The sequence below is a fragment of the Hyla sarda genome, chromosome 4 (genome assembly GCF_029499605.1).
Source record: "Hyla sarda isolate aHylSar1 chromosome 4, aHylSar1.hap1, whole genome shotgun sequence".
Classification (NCBI taxonomy): Eukaryota; Metazoa; Chordata; class Amphibia; order Anura; family Hylidae; genus Hyla; species Hyla sarda.
Genome location: NC_079192.1, coordinates 134,715,399 through 134,742,595, shown reverse-complemented (window position 1 = coordinate 134,742,595; position 27,197 = coordinate 134,715,399). Strand labels below are relative to the sequence as shown.

The following is a 27,197-nucleotide window of genomic DNA, read 5'->3' as shown; positions in this document are numbered from 1 at the left end:
AAAGCATCAGAGTATTGCTACCCATACAAACCTAATGAAAGGTTGAGGGGATAGGGAGGGATGGGTTGAGTGCTTGGAGAGAGAGACAAAAGCCAACAGAGATTACTGAAATTTATAGGAAGTATTAGATCTCAAATAAAAATAGAAAATGGAAGGCGCTCACTTAAACTCTGTACACCTAAAACTGAGCAAACTGGTAAACACTTATACCCACAGTTAGAGATGAGCGAACTTACAGTAAATTCGATTCGTCACGAACTTCTCGGCTCGGCAGTTGATTACTTTTCCTGCATAAATTAGTTCAGCTTTCAGGTGCTCCGAAGGGCTGGAAAAGGTGGATACAGTCCTAGGAGACTCTTTCCTAGGAATGTATCCACCTTTTCCAGCCCACCGGAGCACCTGAAGGCTGAACTAATTTACGCAGGATAAGTCATCAACTGCCGAGCTGAGAAGTTCGTGACGAATTGAATTTACTGTAAGTTCGCTCATCTCTACCCACAGTGTTCCAAAACATATGAGACAAGAGAAAGGTATAGTGCTCAAAGTTCAAGAGAGTCACTTTCTCAAATAAAATTATTATTTATTAAGTAATATCCTCCATGCTCTGCTGCTGCTTCTGAGGGTTTGCTTTAGAGAGATATGGGAGCAGGATCTCCTTTGTGGGTGCAGTGTATAGGAGACATCATAGCAGCTAGTCTACACCCACTAACAACTAAAAATTACAGATGAAATATGGAAAAAATGCCATATACAAGTTATATAATGCCAACCTAACTTCTCAAAAGTAAGTGTCCCAAGTGTATGCAGTATTGCAAATTAACCAAACTTGTACAAATACGTTCATAATTGAGAAGTTAGATCACCAAAAATATATACACCTAATACACAGGTAAACACCAAAATCAGAGACCTCTAGTAAATTGATCATACTAAATGTCTCAGCTATTTCTGAAGAAATTCCTTTCTTTTTGGAACACTGATGACATCACGAACACAGTGCTCTTTGCTGACATGTCTGTCCATTTTAGCAACCGTGCATAGCAGATGCATAGCAGATGTACGCTAAGGGTAGCATGGTGGCTGAGTGGTTAGCACCGCTGCCTTGCAGTGCTGGGGACTTGGGTTCAAATTCCTCTAAGGACAACAATAAATAAAGTGTTATTATTATAATAATAACGTCAGCAGAGAGAACTGTGGTCGTGATGTCATCAGAAAGCATTCCAAAAAGAAAAGAATTTCCTCTGTAGTATTCAGCAGCTAATAAGTACAGGAAGGATTAAGATTTTTTAATAGAAGTAATTTACAAATATGTTTAACTTTCTTCCACCAGTTGATTTAAAAGAAAAAAGGTTTTCACCGGAGTACCCCTTTAACCTCTTAAGGACCCAGGACGTACGGGGACGTCCCCGCACCCTGGGCCTTAAGGACCCAGGACGTCCCCGTACGTCCTGGCGTTTTCCAGTCTCTGCCGCTCGCCGGGCAGAGATCGGAACCGGATGCCTGCTGAAATCCTTCAGCAGGCATCCAGGGCAAACGCCGAGGGGGGCCATGTAGGCCCCCCATGTCGGCGATCGCCGCAAATCGATCTGCGGCGATACCGGGCTGATCGGGTCTCTGGGACCCGACCGCCCGGTAATTTTGCATGATCCCGGCTGTCACAGACAGCCAGGACCATGCTAACGTATAGGAGCAAGGTGGCAAGCCTGCCACCTCCTCCTATACCCTGCGATCTGTCGGTTAGTTAACCGACCAATTGCAGGAGGGGGGGCGGTTACTTCCTCCTGCCCGACCCCTGAAAGTCCGGAGAGGACGGGAGGAAGACCGGAGGACGCGGCGGGGGACGGGGGAGTGCTGGGGACCGGCCCCAATACTTACCTCGTCCCTGAAGACCTGGATCCCGGCGAGGAAGATGGCGGCCGCGGCGACAGGTGAGTATATCTTCAGCCGCGGTCGGGCCCTTTACAGGAATGCACATCGCCGTAAAGCGACATGTATTGCTGTAATAGGACCCTGTAAACTACAACTCCCAGCATGCCCAGACAGCCCTTGGCGTTTGGGCATGCTGGGAGTTGCAGTTTTGCAACATCTGGAGGTCCACAGTTTTTGGACCACTGTGCCCTTCCAGATGTTGCAAAACTACACATCCTCAGCATGCCCTTACTGTCCAGGCATGCTGGGAGTTGTAGTTCTGTAACATCTGGTCCTTCAGATGTTGCAGAACTACAACTCCCAGCATGCCTGGACAGTTTTGGCATACTGGGGGTTGTAGTTTTGCAACATCTGGAAGGGCACAGATTGGGAACCACTGTATTAGTGGTCTGCAAACTGTAGTCCTCCAGTTGTTGCAAAACTACAACTCCAAGCATGCTGGGAGTTGTAGTTCGGCAACATCTGGCTCTAAAGATGTTGCTGAACTACTACTCCCAGCATGCCTGAGAATGTTTGGGAGTTGTGGTTTTGCAACAGCTGGAGGCACACTGGTTGGGAAACATTGTTTCCTAACTCAGTGTTTCCCAACCCGTGTGCCTCCAGCTGTTGCAAAATCACAACTCCCAAACATTCTCAGGCATGCTGGGAGTAATAGTTTTGCAACAGCTGGAGGTCCCCCCATTGTGAATGTACAGGGTACATTCACATGGGCAGGGGGCTAACAGTGAGTATCGGGCTGCAAGTTTGCAATGCAGCAAATTTTGCGCGGCAGCTAAAACTCGCTGTAATCCCCCGCCCGTGTGACTGTACCCTAAAAACACTACACTAACACAAAATAAAATAAAAAGTAAAAAACACTACATATACACATACCCCTACACAGCCCCCCTCCCTCCCCAATAAAAATGAAAAACGCCTGGTACGCCACTCTTTCCAAAATGGAGCCTCCAGCTGTTGCAAAACAACAACTCCCAGTATTGCCGGACAGCCGTTGACTATCCAGGCATGCTGGGAGTTTTGCAACAGCTGGAGGCACCCTGTTTGGGAATCACTGGCGTAGAATACCCCTATGTCCACCCCTATGCAAATCCCTAATTCAGGCCTCAAATGCACATGGCGCTCTCACTTTGGAGCCCTGTCGTATTTCAAGGCAACAGTTTAGGGACACATATGGGGTATCGCCGTACTCGGGAGAAATTGACTAACAAATCTTGGGGGTCTTTTTCTCCTTTCACCCCTTATGAAAATGTGAAGTTGGGGGTCTACACTAGCATGTTAGTGTAAAAAAATAAACTTTTTACACTAACATGCTGGTGTTGCCCTATACTTTTCATTTTGACAAGAGGTAAAGGGGAAAAAAGCCCCCCAAAATTTGTAACGCAATTTCTCCCGAGTACGGAGATACCCCATATGTGGGCGCAAACTTCTCTGGGGGCGCACAACAAGGCCCAGAAGGGAGAATGCGCCATGTACATTTGAGGTGATTTGCTGATTGTTACAGCAGTTTTGACAAACGCAAAAACAATGAAAACCCACATGTGACCCCATTTCAGAAACTACACCCCTCACGGAATGTATTGAGGGGTGCAGTGAGAATTTACACCCCACAGGTGTCTGACAAATCTTTGGAAGAGTGAGCTGTGCAAATTAAAAATGTTGTACAGCCCACTGTTCCAAAGATATGACAGACACCAGTGGGGGGTAAATGCTCACTTTACGCCTTCTTACGTTCCTCAAGGGGTCTAGTTTCCAAAATGGTATGCCATGTGGGGGTTATTTTGCTGTCCTGGCACCATATGGGCTTCCTAAATGCGACATGCCCCCCGAGCAAAATTTGCTCTCAAAAAGCCAAATATGACTCCTTCTCTTCTGAGCATTGTAGTTCGCCCATAGTGCACTTCAGGTCAACTTATGGGGTACCTCCATACTCAGAAGAGATGTGGTTACAAATTTTGGGGGGTATTTTCTGCTATTAACCCTTGCAAAAATGTGAAATTTGGGGGGGAAACACACCTTTTAGTGATTTTTTTTTTTTTTTTTTTTACGTATGCAAAAGTCGTGAAACCCCTGTGGGGTATTAAGGCTCACTTTATTTCTTGTTACGTTCCACAAGGGGTCTAGTTTCCAAAATGGTATGCCATGTGTTTTTTTTTTTTGCTGTCCTGGCACCATAGGGGCTTCCTAAATGCGACATGCCCCCGAGCAAAATTTGCTCTCAAAAAGCCAAATATGACTCTTTCTCTTCTGAGCATTGTAGTTCACCCATAGTGCACTTCATGTCAACTTATGGGGTACCTCCATACTCAGAAGAGATGGGGTTACAATGTTTGGGGGGTATTTTCTGCTATTAACCCTTGCAAAAATGTGAAATTTGGGGGGTAACACACATTTTAGTGAAATTTTATTTTTATTTTTTTACATATGCAAAAGTCGTGAAACTCCTGTGGGGTATTAAGGCTCACTTTATTCCTTGTTACGTACCTCAAGGGATCTAGTTTCCAAAATGGTATGCCATGTGGGGGATTTTTGCTGTTCTGGCACCATAGGGGCTTCCTAAATGCAACATGCCCCCCAAAAACCATTTTAAAAAAACGTACTCTCCAAAATCCCCTTGTCGCTCCTTCGCTTCTGAGCCCTCTACTGCGCCCGCCGAACACTTTACATAGACATATGAGGTATGTGCTTACTCGAGAGAAATTGGGCTACAAATATAAGTATACATTTTCTCCTTTTTCCCCTTGTAAAAATTGGGTCTACAAGAACATGCGAGTGTAAAAAATGGAGATTGTGAATTTTCTCCTTCACTTTGCTGTTATTCCTGTGAAACACCTAAAGGGTTACAACGCGGACTGAATGTCATTTTGAATACTTTGGGGGTGCAGTTTTTATAATGGGGTCATTTGTGGGGTATTTCTAATATGAAGACCCTTCAAATCCACTTCAAACCTGAACTGGTCCATGAAAAATTGTGAGTTTGGAAATTTTGTGAAAAATTGGAAAATTGCTGCTGAACTTTGAAGCCCTCTGGTGTCTTCCAAAAGTAAAAACACGTAAATTTTATGATTCAAACATAAAATAGACATATTGTATATGTGAATAAAAAAAATAATTATTTGGAATATCCATTTTCCTTACAAGCAGAGAGCTTCAAAGTTAGAAAAATGCAAAATTTACTAATTTTTCATAAAATTTGGGGATTTTTCACCAAGAAAGGATGCAAGATACCACAAAATTTTACCACTATGATAAAGTAGAATATGTCACGAAAAAACAATCTCGGAATCAGAATGATAACTAAAAGCATTCCAGAGTTATTAATGTTTAAAGTGACAGTGGTCAGAATTGCAAAAAATGGCCGGGTCCTGAGGTGTAAAATGGCTGGGTCCTTAAGGGGTTAAGTTTTATATAATGGCCAGAAATAGTACCCACAACAAAGTATCCTGAAAAGTCACATGAAGTGACATGTACTCTGTATTCAATATAAGCTGACAGCTCTGCAGTGTAAAGCAGGAGGGAGGCCTCCAGAAGCAGCCAGAGTCTCTGTGAGAGAAGATGTTTGTTTCACATGGTTGGCCTCCTGATACTGACTTAGCTAAGCTGACGTCACTGATCATATGTGCACCCTAGAGAGTTAAAATGCAGCCAACACAGAAGAAAATAAATAGCAAACTCTGATTGACAATGGGGTATACAGGATTAAATTTCCACAGGATAGGGGATAAATGTCTGAGCAGTGACCTCTGGGACCCCCTGCAATCTCTACAACGGGGACCTTCCTCTCCATGCTGAATGGAGCATTGGGTCGGCATGCACTCCATTAATTATTTATAGAAGTACTGGAGCAGAGGCGTAGCTTGTAGCTTCTGGGTCCCTATGCAAAATATGCAAAAGGGGCCCCTATATGCCAATTATAATACTGGTCTCTTATGGGGAAGATGTGCTTCGGTGCAACTTCTACCTCTATAGCTACGCCCCTGTACTGGAGATACTCAATTATAGTGCTCGGGTACCTCCAGCGTGCCTGGAGACAATGATTTAAGCACGTGCTGACCCACCGCTTCATTCAGTCGGGTCCTCTTTCTAGAGATTGCAGGGGGTCCCAGAGGTCAGAACTCCCCTTTTCAGTCGGACACTTATCCCTATCCTAAGAATGGGGATACATTTTAGGGGCTGAAATACCACTTTCTCGGTCCCTCTTCATTGGGGGACACCTTTACTGATGGGTATATGCTGTTGCCACTAGGAGGCGCTGACACTAGGGAAAAAAGTCGGCTCCTCCCTGGAAGAATATACCCTCCCACTGGAAGTGAGGTAATCAGTTTTAGCTAGTGTCAGTAGGAGGAGCTCCCAGACCTAGTCATTTTTATTATTTTCTAGTAAGGGCTGTTTAGTTAGGTTTTTCCTCCCTTTTGTTTCCCTTTTCAGGTGGGGGTTCAGGAGCATGGCGCTACCTGTTCCCCCATATGTAATGAAGGGGCACAGACATAAATTATTTACTGTTAACCCCTTTTCGTCAAGGGCCAGCGCCTGGAGGTTGTACCCTTGGTCCGGGTCCCCCACTTCCCCTGCTCGCCCCGCTATCTTAGCCTATATGATGCATGGCCATAAGCTGGTTGAAGATGCCTGAGGTGAATTGCACCATTGTGACCTCTGGGGACACAAAGTTACAGCTTTGGCCTGTACTATCTGTTCTTTTCAGCTTAATATCTACTGGTCTCTTTTTCTGGGGCTGTATATGGGGCCCCCTTTATTGTCCCCATCTCCCTGTACGGACCTGATATGGCACATTACCTTGGATCAGTTGAGGTATGTCTCTAGCATACCTACTTTCGTCAGGGTTCTCACTCTGTCAGGGAGCGTATGTGACTCGCCGTGGCAGGTCGTTGCCAGGGATCTCATGGTCCCTTGGAAAATTCCAGGGTTACAGTCAGGACTGTTTCTCCTCTACCGCTGGTTGTCATGACATGTTTGTCATGTCTGCCGGTGTTCTTAACGTGTGCATACATTATTCGCTCCTCCACAGGCTTCCGCATGCACGGCTACTGCCCCGGATCCCCACCGCCAGTGCCATGTCTCCGTGGAAGTGTTCTGTGGACATGGATTGCACCTGCTCTCATTAGGCCAGACAGTAGTCTCGCCTGTCACTCATCTCACAACTGCCACGTCCGCAGCTGGATTTCGGTACCCCACTTCTAGTTCGAGGTGACCGCTGGAGTGACCCGTTGTCTACTATGGTTCCATACCAGTAAGCTAGATAGTGGTCTACATGGTTTTTCTCTGCCACCTGTCACTTCTCCAAGGGCTGATGTATCTGCGGCTGAAGTTCCAGTACCTCACTGCTAGTGTCCGACCTGGCATGTCCTATTGACCCTATGCAGGGCGACAGGGATACAATTCATGACTCCCAAGCCTCCCTCGATCTCCGAGGGTGAGGGGGATTCTATCCATGGCTTCTAGACTTCCCCGCACTTCCACATGCACCAAAGAGGCAGTTATCGCTTGACCATGTCCCCTAATCACCAGCGCCTGAAGGGGCACTAGTTACGCCAGACCGCTGTCTGCATGGTTTCCGCCGCCAATGGTTTCCCATCTCTGGGCTGCCGCGTGCATCACTGTCGCTTCCCGTACCTCACTGTTGGTGTGAGGAATCTTTCAGGGGGTTCCTGCAGGCAAAAGGGACTGCTGCCAGTCAGCCAGCCATTAGTCTGCATGGTCACCTACCGGGTCACCCATCAGATTGGCCACACTCCTGTGCCCCAATTTCTGTGGGAGGGTTCGGAGGAGTGTTCCTGTGCATTCAGGAGTCCTCCACCAGTCAGCCAGACAGCTGTCCGCGTGGTTTTCGCCTACGTCGGATCAACTACCATACACTTCCCACACCATGGCGGAAGTTCAGGTAACCCACTGCCAAAGTGTAGTTCAAAGTGGGTCTCCCCATTTTGCTTTATGGGCCCTATACAATGCACGACATGCTGGTTTGCAGGGTTCCCTACTTTACCAGGTCCCTCTCCACATGCCTGCTGCTCTCACGGCTTAAGGCTGGTAACCCCTTTTTAGTATGTGGTCCTGAATGAGGGACTTGGTGTGGCCATGTTCCCTATGGCAGATAGCCAGACTGTGTGCATGGTTTTCTAATCCACAAGGTAACCTCCCCCATTCCTGCTGCTCCTGCGTCTGCAGTGCGGTGGCTCCTTCCACACAGTGTGTATCTTTGGGTTCATTGGACTTTTATACCTATAAGTCAGACTGTGTCTGCATGTTTCCTGCCCCACATACATCCTTCATCTCTTGCATCTACGACTGCAGTCCTGGTGTGTGGCACCATTAGGTGATGGGATGTGGGCATTTCCTGCAGGTTCCATGGCCTTTCACAGCAACAGCATTGGTCTGCTAGGGGCATGGTTGTGACACACCATTGGGTGCTGAGTCTTTCTTCCATTCTGCCAGACTTTTGGATGTCTTCCTTTTTACTTCGTGTCTGCAGTTTGGTACCCCACTACTATCATGAGGTAACCATGTCTGTATCCCTACGTATGCTTAGGTCCTCTGCACGTGTAGAGCCCACCCTCCCTTCCATCGGTGGGGTGTGCCTTGGGCCTTCCTGAGATCTTGTTCTAAAGGCCTGCGGCGGTTGAGCACTTCTGTTCTGGCATGGGGCCTGTTGGGGCGACACAGACAGTTCAGCGCCCCCCCCCCCCCATGCATCAGTTTTCTTTCCTAGCTTCCTGTGCAGGGTGGCTCAGGCACCTTCTCTGTTGCCTTAGACACGACTAGGTTGGCTCTGTTGGCGCCCATCTGGTCCAGGGTCTCACCCCGATGGGGTGTTCCTCTCAACGCTATTGGTTGCTGTGTGCTTCTTACTCGCATTCGTAGCCATGTCTTTGTTTCTTTGCCCAGCACCATTGTCCAGGATTCCGATCCCTCCATATCCCTGTATGTTGTTGCAGGGTTCCTGGGGGCTACCTCTACCTAGTACTTTGTCCCGTTGCGGTAGGGCAGCTTTTCCCTGATCCTGCAGTGTCTGGTGCACTTGAGCACTGAGCGCTATCTTCTGCCAAGTTGAAACCATCTCTCTCTTTCTTCCCACTATATAGGTGGGGTATCTTGCTGGGCCCTTGTTTATTGCTAAGAACATTCAGAAGAGCTTTTCGCTGTCTATGCTTGTGTGTTTACTGCCCACTATTACAGCCTGGCTCTCTTCCTTGGTGCTCTCCTCTGTTGGAGGAGTTTACGCAATCATGTATGGCTCAGCGACAGCCAGTCTAGCGACCTTCTGTTTTGGGTCCTGCCATTGCTCTCCTCCTCCCTTGTCGCAATCTCCCTGGAAGGGTGTGTTCATCCTTCCCTTGACAGTGTCTGTTGTGCTACACTGACACCACAGTCTTCTAGAGTGACCTTCCTGTGCGCAGAACCCGTTAGTCCCTGCTGGGCCCCCTTTTTTGGTTTTTCCCTCCGTTTCTGTTTTGACAGGATGTTGCTTCGGAGTGCTTTGGTCCACTCGGACCGCTGGGGTCTGACTCTGGTTAGTCTTCTTGTCTTGGACACTATCCTAGACTGTGGTGGCAAGCCTTCTTTTCTAGGTCAGCCCTCCTGGTACTTTGGACCTTAGTGATGGATGAGGTCTCGGGCATCTGGAGCTCTCCTGCCCAGACTTCTCCGTGATTCCGTTGTGGGTCGGTCCTTCTGTACTGCCCTTCTTCTTGTCTTGACACGGAAGTTTGTCTCCCGGAGTGTTTCTCGGCCATTGGGTTTACTTACTCTTCAGGTGTAAGTCTTCCAGGAGATGTAGGAACCTCCAATTCCCATGTCAGCTGCTCTGGTGTTCCGGGATGCTCCTTTTCAGGGTCTTCTGCTCCTTTTTGGCCGTTTTTCCTTCCGTGTATGTCTTCCAAGTGACTCGGGAGCCTCCAGTTCCCCTGTCACTCTCCTGTTCCAGGATGCCCCTTTTCAGGGTGTTCCATTCCTTTTTTGCCTGTTATTACTTTCCGTCTCCTCCTTCGGGGTCCATGTACTCCCGAGACGGAGGGCGTTCCGGTCATCCGGATTACGCCAGTCGAGCTAATTTTCATCTTCTGGGTGCTCGTGGCGGGCCCCTGGGACAGGGGTTTTGGGTCTCCAGATGTTCCGGTCATCAATCTTATGCACCAGGCCTCTCATGAGCCAGTTTCCATCTTTCTTTTTTCCAGGGGTTTCCTGGTCTCCACCTTTTGTGCTCACCTTCTGCTCAGGCATACGCTGCTCTCCTTGGTGTCTTTCTGCCATGTTCTCTTGACTCTGTCGACACTGTATGGGGCTCACTTGTTGTGCCTTTTTCCATTTTTGTTTCCCGACCGGGCTAGCCCTCTATCTGGTTCTGTGTTCCTTGGGGTTGAAGCCCAGCTGGCTTCCTAGTAAACTTTACTTGTCTCTCTATATGTACAGTAGGTTTAGTCTCTGCAAAGGACGGTCCCTTCCTTTGGCGTCCTAGTCCATCTCCAAGGACGGGGGATCATCCGGGGGCTCAGTTTCTTGACCTCTGTTGTCTCTGGCCTCGTCCGCAGGCCTTCTGGACAAGTGGGTTCGGTCTATGACTGTTTCCCTTTCTCTATTCCCACCCTAAGGGACTGCTTTGGTACTTGCCATCAGTATAGGTGTCCCCAATGAAGAGCAAAGGAAAAAAGGAGATTTTTTTTGTACTCACCGTAAACTCCCTTTCTTGTAGATTTCATTGGGGGACCCCGCACCCACCCATATCTTCATTTTTTTGTACGGATGATCTTTTATGGTTCTTTATCCGTTTGTTCTTTTCCAGGGTCCTTCGGACATATGTCTTTGTTGGCTTCTCCCACTGCTTTGTGTCAAAACTGATTACCTCAATTCCAGTGGGCGGGTATATCTTGCCATGGAAGATCTGACTTTTTTTCCTAGTGTCAGCGACTCCTAGTGGCGAGAGCATATACCCATCAGTAAGGTGTCCCCCAATGAAGTCTACGAGAGAGAGAGATTTTACGGTGAGAACAAAAAAACCTCCTTTCTAAGACTTTGCTCACATCTGCATTGGCAGTTTCATTAGAAGCCTCTGTCATAGATTGATTATAAATGGTGGACAATAACTCATAGAGAGCATTTGCTCTGTTTTATCTGTTTAAAATGTTGGATACCAATACAGAAACACAACATTTCATGAAAGGCATGATAGAGGTTTTTTTTTTGTTCTGCACCTATGATGAAACTAACTAGAGAACAAATTAGACAGATGTAAACCCTTCCTAACCTTGTCCAAGAAATATGTCCTTGTGTTCTTTTCTTAATCAAATGATTTATAATCCTTATGTTAACAGAAGCCTTTCCCTGTTATGTAACTAATAACTATTTTGACTTCTTTTGGCTTTATTGCTTTCATTTAATAGTAAGCAATTATCTCACATTAATTTGATTTGGACTTGTTTAAACTATTAAAAACATTACATCATTTCTCACAAAACATGGAAAATCCCAGACTTGATTCTTAGGAGGGTCAGTACTAAAACAGCTGTTCTATGTAATCCAGCACCTTACCACTTCCATAGTAATAGTGCTTATCTGCACTCCGCATGCACATATCACATGACTGATAAGACATTTTGTACAAGGGTACAAAGACTACAGACATTGTTTGTTCTTGTCACTATTAAATATAGAATTTACAGATTTTTTTGTTGTTGTTATTATTAAAATGAATATTAATAATATTGTATTTGTTGTGCTTATCCTTATTTTTTTCTCCCGGTTACTTCCAGTGTTACTATAAATGTAGTTTACAGACAAGTGTACATGCTTCACTGAGGTCACATTTATTCATGGATCTAGCTGTTCTTGATTGGAAGCCCAGTATCTCTGTTCTCCGAGAGGGTTTTTAGTATACATTGATGGTTACTTGTGAAGGTCATATAAGGAAATGAAATGTTGACCTTAAATTGCCTTTAAATCCCCAGTATAGAGGTTTGTTTGTGTTTTCATGTGGACAAGTCATGTTGGATTTTATTTAAAAAAAATTTCTGTCTTTGTTATTTGGATATTTCGTCTTGTTCCCCTCCATTAGTGTAATCACCCTGCACAAAATACACATCATACAGGCTGTATTACGGTTAAATTGCATACAAATTGCAGATTCCTAATCTAATGTTATTATATTGCTTTACCTGGAACTAAAGCAGCAGAGCAGGTAAATCCAGGTAATTTTCCAGACTCGTTTGACCCTTAGGTTCCTTTGGTTGTCAGGGTAATGAAAATGTTAAGCTTTTTTTCCCCTCCAGCTGTCCAGTCCCCTCCAATATCCCCACAGAGAAAGACCCTGACCACTTATTTTCTCCACAAGGTGTCATCTGGCCACAATTACTCCATAAATATGTAGATCAAGATCACAGACTGGCTTTTAAAAGTGGAGAAACCTGATGAAATATATTATGAACAACATATTTTTATTTCTTTCCAGCTGCCCAGTCAGCAGTCTTGGACAAAACCCTCTCTTTGGTGATGAAAGGCCAAAGTCCATCGTCCAAGGTTTGTAACATTTTTATAGTTACTATAATATAATAATATATCTAATATAAGAAATAACATTATTTTGCTTTAACGGTGTTCGATGAGCACTGTGCTATGTCTTTAACCTCTTAAGGACCCAGCCATTTTACACCTTAGGACCCGGCCATTTTTTGAACATCTGACCACTGTCACTTTAAACATGAATAACTCTGGAATGCTTTTAGTTATCATTCTGATTCCGAGATTGTTTTTTCGTGACATATTCTACTTTAACATAGTGGTAAAAAAATTGTAACTTGCATCCTTTCTTGGTGAAAAATGTGAAAATTTTATGAAAAATTTGAAAATTTTGCATTTTTCTAACTTTGAAGCTCTCTGTTTGTAAGGAAAATGGATATTCAAAATATTTTAATTTTTTATCACATATACAATATGTCTACTTTATGTTTGCATCATAAAATTGACGTGTTTTTACTTTTGGAAGACACCAGAGGGCTTCAAAGTTCAGCAGCAATTTACCAATTTTTCACAAAATTTCCAAACTCACTATTTTTCAGGGACCGGTTCAGGTTTGAAGTGGATTTGAAGGGTCTTCATCTTAGAAATACCCCACAAATGACCCCATTATAAAAACTGCACCCCCCAAAGTATACAAAATGATATTCTGTCAGCCTTTTAACCCTTTAGGGGTTTCAAAGGAATAGCAGGAAAGTGAAGGAGAAAATTCACAATCTTCATTTTTTACACTCGCATGTTCTTGTAGACCCAATTTTTGAATTTTTACGAGGGGTAAAAGGAGAAAATGTATACTTATTTGTAGCCCAATTTCTCTCGAGTAAGCACATACCTCATATGTCTATGTAAAGTGTTCGGTGGGCGCAGTAGAGGGCTCAGAACCGAAGGAGTGACAAGGGGATTTTGGAGAGTACGTTTTTCTGAAATGGTTTTTGGGGGGGCATGTTGCATTTAGGAAGCCCCTATGGTGCCAGAACAGCAAAAAAAAACACATGCCATACCATTTTGGAAACAAGACCCCTTGAGGAACATAACAAGGAATTAAGTGAGCCTTAATACCCCACATGTGTTTCACGACTTTTGCATATGTAAAAAAATAAAATAAAATTTCACTAAAATGTGTGTTTCCCCCCAAATTTCACATTTTTGCAAGGGTTAATAGCAGAAAATACCCCCCAAAATTTGTAACCCCATCTCTTCTGAGTATGGAGGTACCCCATAAGTTGACCTGAAGTGCACTACGGGCGAACTACAATGCTCAGAAGAGAAGGAGTCATATTTGGCTTTTTGAGAGCAAATTTTGCTCGGGGGCATGTCCCATATGGGAAGCCCCTATGGTGCCAGGACAGCAAAAAATACCCACATGGCATACCATTTTGGAAACTAGACCCCTTGAGGAACGTAACAAGGAATTAAGTGAGCCTTAATACCCCACACGGGTTTCACGACTTTTGCATACGTAAAAAAAAAAAATTTCATTAAAATGGGTGTTTCCCCCCAAATTTCACATTTTTGCAAGGGTTAATAGCAAAAAATACCCCCCAAAATTTGAAACCCCATCTCTTCTGAGTATGGAGGTACCCCATAAGTTGACCTGAAGTGCACTACGAGCGAACTACAATGCTCAGAAGAGAAGGAGTCATATTTGGCTTTTTGAGAGCAAATTTTGCTCGGGGGGCATGTCGCATTTAGGAAGCCCCTATGGTGCCAGGACAGCAAAATAACCCCCACATGGCATACCATTTTGGAAACTAGACCCCTTGAGGAACGTAACAAGGGGTACAGTGAGCATTTACCCCCACTGGTGTCTGTCAGATCTTTGGAACAGTGGTCTGTACAACATTTTTAATTTGCACAGCTCACTGTTCCAAAGATCTGTCAGACACCTGTGGGGTGTAAATTCTCACTGTACCCCTTATTACATTCCGTGAGGGGTTTAGTTTCCAAAATGGGGTCACATGTGGGGTTTTGTTTTTTTTGCGTTTGTCAAAACCGCTGTAACAATCAGCCACCCCTGTGCAAATCACCTCAAATGTACATGGTGCACTGTCCCTTCTGGGCCTTGTTGTGCGCCCCAGAGCACTTTGCGCCCACATATGGGGTATCTCCGTAGTCGGGAGAAATTGCATTACAAATTTTGGGGGGCTTTTTTCCCTTTTACCTCTTGTCAAAATGAAAAGTATAGGGCAACACCAGCATGTTAGTGTAAAAAATTTATTTTTTTACACTAACATGCTGGTGTAGACCCCAACTTCACATTTTCATAAGGGGTGAAAGGAGAAAAAGCCCCCCAAAATTTGTTAGGCAATTTCTCCCGAGTACGGCAATACCCCATATGTGACCCTAAACTGTTGCCTTGAAATACGACAGGGCTCCAAAGTGAGAGCGCCATGCGCATTTGAGGCCTGAATTAGGGATTTGCATAGGGGTGGACATAGGGGTATTCTACGCCAGTGATTCCCAAACAGGGTGCCTCCAGCTGTTGCAAAACTCCCAGCATGCTTGGACAGTCAACGGCTGTCCAGCAATACTGGGAGTTGTTGTTTTGCAACAGCTGGAGGCTCCATTTTGGAAACAGTGGCGTACCAGACGTTTTTCATTTTTATTGGGGAGGGGAGGGGGGCTGTGTAGGGGTATGTGTATATGTAGTGTTTTTTACTTTTTATTTTATTTTGTGTTAGTGTAGTGTAGTGTTTTTAGGGTACAGTCACATGGGCGGGGGTTACAGCGAGTTTGAGCTGCCGCGCAAAATTTGCTGCATCGCAAACTTGCAGCCTGATACTCACTGTAAGCCCCCTGCCCATGTGAATGTATCCTGTACATTCACAGGGGGGGACCTCCAGCTGTTGCAAAACTACAACTCCCAGCATGCACAGTCTATCAGTGCATGCTGGTAGTTATAGTTTTGCAACACCTGGAGGCACACGGGTTGGGAAACACTGAGTTAGGAAACAGACAATGTTTCCCAACCAGTGTGCCTCCAGTTGTTGCAAAACCACAACTCTCAGCATTCTCAAGCATGCTGGGAGTAGTAGTTGGCAATATCTTTAGAGCCAGATGTTGCCGAACTACAACTCCCAGCATGCTTGGAGTTGTAGTTTTGCAACATCTGGAGGACTACAGTTTGCAGACCACTAATACAGTGGTTCTCAATCTGTGCCCTTCCAGATGTTGCAAAACTACAACTCCCAGTATGCCAAAACTGTCCAGGCATGCTGGGAGTTGTAGTTCTGCAACATCTGAAGGGCCAGATGTTACAGAACTACAACTCCCAGCATGCCTGGACAGTAAGGACATGCTGAGGATGTGTAGTTTTGCAACATCTGGAAGGGCACAGTGGTCTCCAAACTGTGGACCTCCAGATGTTGCAAAACTGCAACTCCCAGCATGCCCAGACGCCAAGGGCTGTCTGGGCATGCTGGGAGTTGTAGTTTACAGGGTCCCATTACAGCAATGCATGTCGCTTTACGGCGACGTGCATTGCTGTAAAGGGCCCGACCGTAAGGCTGAAGATCCACTCACCTGTCGCCGCCGCCACCGTCTCCGCCGCCAGGATCCGGGTCTTCAGGGACGAGGTAAGTACCGGGGCCGGTCCCCAGCACTCCCCCGTCCCCCGCCGCGTCCCCCGGTCTTCCTCCCGTCCTCTCCGGACTTTCAGGGGCCGGGCAGGACGGCAGGAAGTAACCATCCCCCCACCCCCCTGCGATTGGTCGGTTAACTAACCGACAGATCGCAGGGTATAGGAGAAGGTGGCAGGCTTGCCACCTCGCTCCTATACGTTAGCATGGTCCTGGCTGTCTGTGACAGCCGGGATCATGCGAAATTACCGGGCGGTCGGGTCCCAGAGACCCGATCAGCCCGGTATCGCCGCAGATCGCAAGGGCGATTTCCCTTGCGATTTGCGGCGATCGCCGACATGGGGGGCCTACATGGCCCCCCTCGGCGTTTGCCCTGGATGCCTGCTGAAGGATTTCAGCAGGCATCCAGTTCCGATCTCTGCCCAGCGCGCGGCAGAGACCGGAAAACGCCAGGGTGTATGGATACGCCCTGGGTCCTTAAGGCCCAGGGTGTGAGGGCGTATCCATACGCCCTGGGTCCTTAAGAGGTTAATAAAACTCCACTTTCATGTACAAAGTTAATAGGTTATTACTTTGCATTAGTGGCATCATATTGTGTTTTACACAAATCATTTCTAGACCTTCCTGATCAGGAATGTTTCTATGTTTTTGTTTGTTTTTTGCAGTATGATGGATACACTTCATGTCCACTGGTAACTGGCTACCGAAAAGTGATCTTGGCAGAATTTGACTACAATGCCCAACCCCTGGAGACTTTTCCGATCGACCAAGGTAAAGAAAGAAGAACAATGTACCATATGAAGGCAGACATGATGCCATTCCTGTACTGGAATATGCTTCTCAAGTAAGTGATTTCTTAATATCTACATTTTAACTGACCAGCTAATTCATTTACTGTATCTAGATCCTCCAACATATACCATTGAGTGTGATTTGTGCATGATCTGGCCAGTGCTGGTTTGTGTAAAAGGGATTTAGATTTCATCTATTTTGATTTTTAAGTAAAAGATCATTTAAACAATAAACTCACTGTCATGTTATCTGATGCTGTAGGTAAATCTTTTTAAGGCTATAAATAACAGAATAAAATCTAAATTCCAAAATGGAATAAAGTGATCAAGAACCCCTATGTACCCTAAGCTGGTACCAACAAAGACATCAACTCCTTTAAATAAAAAAAAAATTTAAAAAGCCCTCATGCATCTGTCTCAGTGGAAAAACTAAAATGTTATACCTCTAAATATAAGGAGGGAACCTGTCAAGACTTTATCCTCTTAAAGACGCAGGGCGTACCTGTACGCCCTGCGCCTGTTATATAACGTGACCCCGCGTCATACAGGGTCGGTCCCGGCGGCCAATGACAGCCAGGACCCTGGGCTAATAGCGTGCGGCACCGATCTTTGTGCCACGCGCTATTAACCCTTTAGACGCGGTGTTCAAAGTTGATCACTGCATCTAAAATGAAAGTAAAAGCTTCCGGCAGCTCAGTCAGGCTGATCAGGACCATCGCGGTGAAATCGCAATGTCCCGATCAGCTAGAATGCCAGCAGAGGTCCCGTTACCTGCCTCTGTTCACTTTTGTTCACTTTTTATATAATGGAAAAAATGAATAAAAAGTGATCAAAAAGTCCGATCAATACAAAAATGGTACCGATAAAAACTTCAGATCATGGCGCAAAAAATTAGCCCTCATACCAGCCAGTACGTGGAAAACTAAAAAAAAAAAGTTATAGGGGTCAGAAGATGACAATTTTAAACGTATAAATTTTCCTGCATGTAGTTATGATTTTTTTTTTTTAGAAGTAATACAAAATCAAACCTATATAAGTAGGGTATCATTTTAACCGTATGGACCGACAAAATAAAGATAAAATCAAATTTTTACCGAAAAATGCAATGCGTAGAAACGGAAGCCCACAAAACTTACAAAATGGAATTTTTTTTTCAATGATTTATTTTTCCGCTTCGCCATGGATATTTTGGTAAAATGACTGTCACTGCAAAGTAGAATTGGTGGTGCAAAAAATTATCCATAATATGGAATTTTTGGTGCAAAATTAAAAGAGTTATGATTTTTTAGAAGGTGATGAGGAAAAAATGAAAATGCAAAAACTGAAAAACCCTGAGTCCTTAAGGGGTTAATTCTGTCTGAACCACGAGTGATGCGGGTGGTCCCCATTGCCTTCTCCCTGCCCTGCTTGATAGAGCTCTTCCTACACCCAAACACACATATTTAACTTGCCCAATAATTACCATAAAAATTGAAGAATGTATGAATGGATTTTTTGGTTCATCCTTTCTCTCTAATATTTCATAATAAACATTGCAACACAAATAAAAAATTATGCAAGAGTATTAAAACATAAGATAAATTATTATTGTAATCTTACTGTCCTGTAGAATAGTTACCATGCCACTTATAAACACACGTAAGGTAGTAGTATAAAAGCAAGCCCAAAAAAATAAAAGGCTGCTGACAGGTCCACTTTAAATTCAACATCCACTTTTGGTCTTTGCGCAAATTTTGACCGTTCTGAAGGGGTTATTGAGGGAAAAAAAGAGCAAATCTCTTTCAAAAACAGCACCACACTGTCCTCACGTTTTGTGTGGCATTAGTTTGGCTCCTTTCACTTCAATAAAACTGAGCAGCAATACCACGCACATCCTAAAGACAGGTGGGGTGCTGTTTTGTTGTTAAGGAATCAGCTGTTTTTTTTCTAATCCTGTACAAGGATAATACAAGAGAAAATATGGGAAAAGGCAAGAGAGAAAGAGGGGAGGGTAATAAAATGAAGATGGGAAAATTCTATAAAAAACAATGCCTGAAATTTGGAGGAGTTTTACTGGGCTCTCCTGCGATCAGATAACCCATTCATTTGATAACCTTTACTCCTTGGACCCATTCCACAACTGAAATGGCCTGAGTAGTGTTCTAGTATCTTGGAATGACAGCACCTGTTGTTGCAAGACAGTGGTATAAGATATCATTTTAATAAATGCAAAGGATTCTCAAATAATATGTGGAGTGTAGCAATAATACAATACCCACTCACCTTCACAGAAGTTTAATAAACTTGTTTAAAAACGTTCTAGACGTCCTGCCACAGGTTCATTGCCCCCTCCTTCAGAACTACATCTATAACATTACTCTGGGACTTTTTTCTCTTGATGTATCTTTATGAGGATTTGTTTTTTATTGGACAAGTTGTTAGTGTTTTATATTGTTATGCATATGCACTTATTGAATTTTTGTCAGGGTCTAATAGGCTAACTTCACATTGTACAGGTGCTGGTGGTGGAATAGAAGCCGCCTCCTCTATGCAAACACTTGGGGGTAGATTTATCAAAACCTGTCCTGAGGAAACGTTGCGGAGTTGCCCATAGCAACCAGATCGCTTTTTGTAATTTTGAAAAGGCCTCTGACAAATGAAAGAAGTGATCTGATTGGTTGCTATGGGCAACTCACCAAATTTTCCTCTGGACAGGTTTTGATAAATCGCCCCCTTGGATGTTTATTATTGTCGCCACACTGCCTAATAAAATAAAACTCCTCTTCCTCTGCTCCCTCGTGGCTCCAGAATCAGGATGCCCCACTCCGGCCTGTCTCCACTGACAGTCTGCTTTACAGAGCAGTAGATGTGACATCACAGCGCTTCTCTACCAATCACTGGCAACAGTGATGTCCCGCCTCAGCCAATGATTGGCAAGCAATATCATTTCCCCCGACTGGAGATGCTTCGCTTTGCAGCTCGGGGAGAAAAGTAGAGTCACCAACTGCCCCGATACCAGAGTCATGAGGGACTGGCAGAAGGCAAGTTTATTACGGTATTTTATTAGGCCGCTATGGGGACAATAAAAAAATTAATTCCACTTGACAACCCTTTTAACCTGTTAGCAGCTGCATCTGAGATAAAAAGAAAAATCTCTCTGATCCCAGCCAGTGGGAAAAGTGTGCATACCGTAATTTAGTGTTAAAAAGACAACTAACTATATACAGTAATCATATTTAGCAAGAACCTTAGTGAAATATTTAGGAAGTCATAATTTCTCACTTTTATTGCTATTATTTGTCTTTACAGGGGATATTGGGGAGGACCAGCTCCCTACAGAAAAATAATGCACCTTGGCTTTAAATAAGGAAGGACTCAACTACCTCGCCAAACAGAACAAGCTTGTGTTTCCATATTCAGTAGGAGTCATGATTTTAAGATGCTTGAAAAAAGAAAAAAGAAATTGAACAAACCCTCAGTAAATCCACAGACCTGCCGAGGAAGATTGTTTCATTGATACAACCATGCAGGACCTCAGATTTTAGATCAAATTAGTTGATATTTTCTAATAACATGACGGGTTTTTATCTTCTGGTAATATGTACTTTTGTTACATGGGGAAAAAACACTTTTTAAAGGAATAAAAGCGGTCAAGATCATTTCTGAAAACCCCTCACTGCAATCTAGATTAGCATTCATTCACATATCGCCAACATGACGGTTCACATAAGGTTCTCTGGAAATGACCAGTCATCAGTGAGGCATTTTTCTCAAAGGGTGACCTGACATCACCAGGGCATGTGAGGCTGCCAGCAGGGTTCAAACAAGCTCCAGTTCTAGTGACTGTAATATTACATATGATGCCTTCAAAGAGCGGACAGTTTACCCGATTATGCACATTGGGTCTTTTAAGTGTTTCTTCATTTGTTACTTTTTTAAGGTTTCATATCTGTATATTCAAAATATGAGCCCTTTTACATGGTCAACAGCAAAAGATGAATAATTGTATTATTACCTATAGATACCTATAGATTCAACTTACAAATTCAAAATCCAGTTTAAAAAAAAGCAGAACTAGCGCACTAAGGCTATATTCACAGCAGGTTTTTGCAATTCCGTACAAGTTACGTTTATCAAAGCTTGTAGAATTTCTAAGTTCTCTCAACACAGAGTTTTGCTGAAATTCAAAGCCCTAATGACTTCAATGGAATTCTGCTGTGGAATTCCGCAAAATTAAAGACAGGTCTATACATTTTGTGGAATGAAATAAGTTCACAGCGGAATTGTCTGTGTGGAAATCTCACTGTGTGAATGGGACAGCAGAATCTCATTGAAGTCAACGGACAGTAAATTGCGGCCGAATTTCCGCCATGTGAACATAACCTTAGGGTGCGTTCACACGCTATTACTAGCAGCGGGAATGCCGCTGTGAGTTACGCTACCATTGATTTAAATGGGTCCACAGACAGTCCGCAATTGTCAGATTTGCAGACTGTCCGTGGACCCATTCAAATGAATGGTAGCGTAACTCGCAGCGGGAAACCCGCTGCTAGTTACTAGCGAGTGAACGCACCCTTAATGTGTATCTTCACCTAGAAGCCAAGTCCACCAGAGCAGTTGCCCTTTCAGACTGATAAAGGTTGGTCTCAAACAGCAGCACAAGTGTCAGATTTGTGTGACTGCTTACTTTGAGTACAGCAGCTGAGTTTTGGTTCAGACACTGTATTTTGGTCGGTCATTTTAGCCAAAACCAGGAGTGGAACTGACACTGAGAAAAACTAATAAATAGCACCTTTATTTGTTTTGAACCCACTTTGGGGTGAGAGAAACCTTGGAGGGCAGCTGACACAGACTGTAAAGAGGGTGATATGAAAATAGAAGACAGTTTGCAGTGGATATTCATGAGTTGTGTACACGAGTAGCGGAAAAAAAAAAAAGCTTACACAGCAAACTGTAGAAGCCACACTGTAGCAGATCCTAGGCCTGGGTGACTGTCACTTTTAAGGGGTACTCCATTGGAAAACTTTTTTTTTATTTTTTTTTCATATCTGGCTCCAAAAAGTTAAGCAGACTTGTACATTTCCTCCATTAAAAAAAATAAAAATACATTTTTTTTTATCCTTCTAGTACTTATCAGCTGCTGTATACTTGAGAGGAAGTGGAGTTTTCCTTTACTGTCTGACCACAGTGCTCTCCGCTGACACCTCTGCCTGTATCAGGAACTGTCCAGAGTAGGAGCAAAATCCCATAGCAAACCTCTCCTGCTCTGGACAGTTCCTGTCAGCAAAGAGCACTATGGTCAGACTGAAAACTACACAACTTCCTGTGGAGCATACAGCAGCTAAGTACTGAAAGAATTAAGATTGTTTACTAATTTACAGTTACAAATTAACTTACACATCTTTAACTTTCTGGCGCCGGGGAAGGCTGGAAAAAGGACGTTCCTACGTCCGAAACAGCCGGCGTAGCCTCTGAGCGCCCCTTACCGTCTTCGTCTATGCCGTGGTGATCCCGGACCACGGGCCTGCAGCTGTTTACCCGCGGTGAGTGCACGCTACCTCTTTTCATTGTATTGTTTGATACTTTATCTAGTGTGTGCACCCCGCAGGTGCTGCGTTGTTACCTATCGGGTCCGGAGGCTGCCAGTGTACACCAGTGGTATTGTATATCTGCATGTTTAGCTGCACGGTGTGCTCTCTCCCTTTCTAGTGGCTTAACATCAGAATCAGCCTACAAATATCTGAAAAGCAATTTTAGACTCTGTTGCCATTCTATAATCAAACCATATGAGCAGAAATATAAAAAGGATGTAGATACGTAGTTAGTCTAATCATACTGCACCCCGACATCAATCAACCACCAGGTGCCCCAGCGTGCCTCTGAGAGATTCTAAGGCATACCATTCAGTCATTCTATATTTAGTCATAAGGCGCCGTCTGTCCTCCTCAGACATCAATTTTGCAATGGGTGACCTCCATTTTTTGAAGAAAGCTTTGGCAAATTTATCGGGGTCCTTAAGTGTTTCCCTAGACTCCATATCTAGTAAGTGCAAGTATGTGACCGTCACCTCCGTTATTGTCGGGATTGTGTCCACCAGCCAGTGCCTCAGTAAACACTTCACCCCAACTAGCATCAACAAGTGGACACCTTTGTCAGCTAAGGTAGATTCCCCCACAGACAAGTTCGGGAGGGGGATATAATGAAAAAGAAAATGCATGGGTTCTAACTGTATGGTCCTACTCCAAACCCGGCATATAAGGTCTTGAATGGATTTCCAGTATTCCTTGACCTGCTCGCAGAGCCAGTGCATAAGGTCGGCTTTATGTAAGTGACACTTTGGACAAGCATTTAAATAATGAGGGGGCACTTCCTAGTGGGAGAAATTGAAAGCATATGTCGCTTTATGGAGAATTTTGAGGTGCATCTCCCTCCAATCCTCACTAATTGCCGCCTCTCTCACGTCTCAGACCCTGCTGCAGCTTCACTGTCAAGTCGTCCTGCATCAGAACATGAGTCCAATGATCAAACAATTTGGAGGCATAAGTAAACGAGTCACGGTCCCTCATAAGCCTGTACAAGTGAGATAGCGTATGGCACGATGAGTCCTGACCTAGTAAAGTCATAAAATGGGGTTCCTCCTGTAGGCTGTCAAACTGTCGTGCCCTGTATCTACAGAAGGTCTTTACCTGGCAGAACTGAAGAAACTGGGAGGAAGGGAAATTGTATTTGTCCTTAACCTCCTGCCAGGACAGCAATGACTGTCCCTGAGTTGACAGTAAATCCCCTACCTTACGGATAGCCACCTCCCTCCATCTGTTAAATAACTTATTCTCTGCACCTATGGTAAAGAAAGGGGAGTTCCACAAAGACATCACAAGAGATATACTAAAGGGTAAGTGATACAATTTTCTAACGGCCTTCCATGCAGCTATTGTGTCCCTTAGCAGCGCGCTCCGTTTGACGTCTGAGGGTAGTTCGGAATATTTCGCGTGGAGCAAAGCAGTAAGATTCCATGGTGCGGCTAGTTGCCTGTCCATCGACAAGTCAGGAAAATAAAGCAATCTAATACCCAGTCCCTGGCATGTCGAAGGAGAGCTGCAAGATTATAGGTCCGAATGCATGGCATATTTAACCCACCCAAGTGTTTTCCCAACTGCAACTTCTTATACGCAATGCTGGGTCGCTTCCCCTTCCACAGAAACTTTGTGATCCAAGACTGTAGAAGCCGGACATCCGTATGTTTAAGCAGAAGGGGAATTGTTTGTAACGGGTATAGTAATTTCCCAAAACACATCATCTTCACCAAATGCGCCCTCCCCACCAGTGACAACGGCAATGAGGCCCATCTGGTTAAGTCCTTTCTAATCTTAGTAAATAGTGGGAGATAGTTTAATTTGTACAAATCTGCTGTGGTCCTCCCTATTTTAATCCCCAGGTAAGTGATGTGGGACGACGACACCTACTATCCTATATTTTAAGTGGACGTATAAGTAACATGTGACCAAGTATTATCGAAATATCTCCAGCCGTTTGGAAGTTATGCAGCAACATATATTTCCCATAGACTTGTATGGCACTTTAAAGTGGTATTCCAGGCAAAACCTTTTTTATATATATCAACTGGCTCCGGAAAGTTAAACAGATTTGTAAATTACTTCTATAAAAAAAAATCTTAAACCTTCCAATAGCTATTAGCTTCTGAAGTTTTCTGTCTAACTGCTCAATGATGATGTCACGTCCCGGGAGCTGTGCATGATGGAAGAATATCCCCATAGGAACTGCACAGCTCCCGGGACGCGAGTCATCAGAGAGCAGTTAGACAGAAAACAACAACTCAACTTCGGAAGCTAATAACTATTGGAAGGATTAAGATTTTTTTATAGAAGTAATTTACAAATCTGTTTAACTTTCCGGAGCCAGTTGATATATATATATGCCTCCTCGCTGTCCGATCGCCGTATGACTGCTCAGTGCCTGAGATCCAGGCATGAGCAGTCATGCGGCAGAATCGTTGATCACTGGTTTCTTATGAGAAACCAGTGATCAATGATGAAGATCAGTGTGTGCAGTGTTATAGGTCCCTATGGGACCTATAACACTGCAAAAAAAAGTGAAAAAAAAAGTGAATAAAGATCATTTAACTCCTCCCCTATTAAAAGTTTGAATCACCCCCCTTTTCCAATAAAAAAAAGTGTAAATAAAAATAAACATATATGGTATCACCGCGTGCGGAAATGTCCGATTTATAAAAATATATCATTAATTAAACCGCTCGGTCAATGGCGTGCGCGCAAAAAAATTCCAAAGTCCAAAATAGTGCATTTTTGGTCACTTTTTATATCATTTAAAAATGAATAAAAAGTGATCAATAAGTCCTATCAATGCAAAAATGGTACCGTTAAAAACTTCAGATCACGGCGCAAAAAATGAGCCCTCATACCGCCCCATACACGGAAAAATAAAAAAGTTATAGGGGTCAGAAGATGACAATTTTAAACATATTAATTTTCCTGCATGTAGTTATGATTTTTTCCAGAAGTCCGACAAAATCAAACCTATATAAGTAGGGTATCATTTTAATCGTATGGACCTACAGAATAAAGATAAGGTGTCCTTTTTACCGAAAAATTTACTACGTAGAAACGGAAGCCCCCAAAAGTTACAAAACGGCGTTTTTTTTTTCAATTTTGTCGCACAATTATTTTTTTTTCCGTTTCACCGTAGATTTTTGGGCAAAATGACTGACGTCATTACAAAGTAGAATTGGTGGCGCAAAAAATAAACCATCATATGGATTTTTAGGTGCAAAATTGAAAGAGTTATGATTTTTTAAAGGCAAGGAGCAAAAAACGAAAATGCAGAAACGGAAAAACCCTCGGTCCTTAAGGGGTTAAACATAAACCCCACCCCTGGCAAATGGGAGTGAGTAAGGGATTAATCACCTATCCTGTTTGTTGTTGACATATAAGTAACACATGTGCCAAGTTTCATATTAATATCTTTAGTCGTTTGGACGCGATGCTGGAACATACACAAACATTGATATTATATATATGCATATATGTTTGTATATATATATATATATATATATATATACACACACACACACACAATCTATACAGCAACAAAAGAATGCAGCAGCACACTGCCAGCACAAGGATATAGGTGAAACATGAACATGCAGATAAAACATGGAGAGCTATACAGCTATGGTGTAATAGATGCAAATGGGAAACTATGAGATAGTGAGGCACTTAGCTCGCAAATTTGTCTCCGCCGGCGGTCAAATTGCTTAAACCGTCCCACCGCGATAAGGTAGCCTCATTGGGACGGACCCTACACTGTGAATATGCCTATGTGTGAACAGTTCAGTAAGCATGGCAGGATCTGGAACATCCAAGACACCTTATATACACACCTGATAGAGGTGGGTGGGGTGCAAGGCCAACATGGAGGTAGCCACTCCCCCGTATGTGCAATACAGACAAAGAATAAGTCAGCCAGCACTTTAGTTGATACCAAACTATTATATGGACCTGGCCTGCAGGTGCACGCTACTAGGCTAGATATACAGCAACAGAAGAATGGAGCAGCACACTGCCAGCACAAGGATATAGGTGAAACATGAACATGCAGATAAAACATGGAGAGCTATACAGCTATGGTGTAATAGATGCAAATGTGAAACTGAGATAGTGAGGCACTTAGCTCGCAAATTTGTCTCCGCCAGCGGTCAAATAGCTTGGACCGTCCCACCGCAATAAGGTGGCCTCATTGGGACGGACCCTACACTGTGAATATGCCTCTGTGTGAACAGTTCAGTAAGCATGGCAGGGTCTGGAACATCCAAGACACCTTATATACACACCTGATAGAGGTGGGTGGGGTGCAAGGCCAACATGGAGGTAGCTGCTGCATTCTTTTGTTGCTGTATATTTAGCCTAGTAGCGTGCAACTGCAGGCCAGGTCCATATAATAGTTTGGTATCAACTAAAGTGCTGGATGACTTATTCTTTGTCATATATATATGTGTGTGTGTCATGTGCCATAATCTGACATCTCGATGTGCTAAAACGGTCAGAGATTACACAATAAACTTGCCCCAATGTGCAGCTACATAGTACACAATATTAGACAGGTGGTTTTCATGTTATGGCTACAATGTGTGCACAAACTTTTTATATATTGATCTGCTCCACCTTTCATGCTCTAACATCTGCCTGTAGGTGAGCAGCATGTTCAATGTGACACATTCCCTTCAGAGAAAAATCAGTATTTGGCAGCTGACTGCGTTTGCACACTAAGCTAACAGCCGAGGATAGCGCTTGAGAGCCCAATAACTGCCGGGCACCTGGACTTTACATATGAACCCACAATTATTGGTGTGTATGACGAAGTCCTC

At 43.9% G+C, this 27,197-nt stretch overlaps 1 protein-coding gene across 2 annotated transcripts in view; it reads left to right on the top strand.

Moving 5' to 3' along the window:
* The window catches only part of SQOR (sulfide quinone oxidoreductase), a 51,563-nt gene extending 31,078 nt beyond the window's left edge, over positions 1-20,485 (top strand). The window contains exons 8-10 of one of the 2 annotated variants that reach the window (XM_056572210.1): positions 12,383-12,450; positions 16,691-16,869; positions 20,105-20,485. In XM_056572210.1, coding sequence (XP_056428185.1) covers positions 12,383-12,450; positions 16,691-16,869; positions 20,105-20,162 — 305 coding nt within the window. In that variant the 3' untranslated portion in view covers positions 20,163-20,485. The remainder of the gene's footprint in view (positions 1-12,382; positions 12,451-16,690; positions 16,870-20,104) is intronic. The other variant, XM_056572211.1, reaches the window with a different exon arrangement.
* The last annotated feature ends 6,712 nt before the right edge of the window (positions 20,486-27,197 follow it).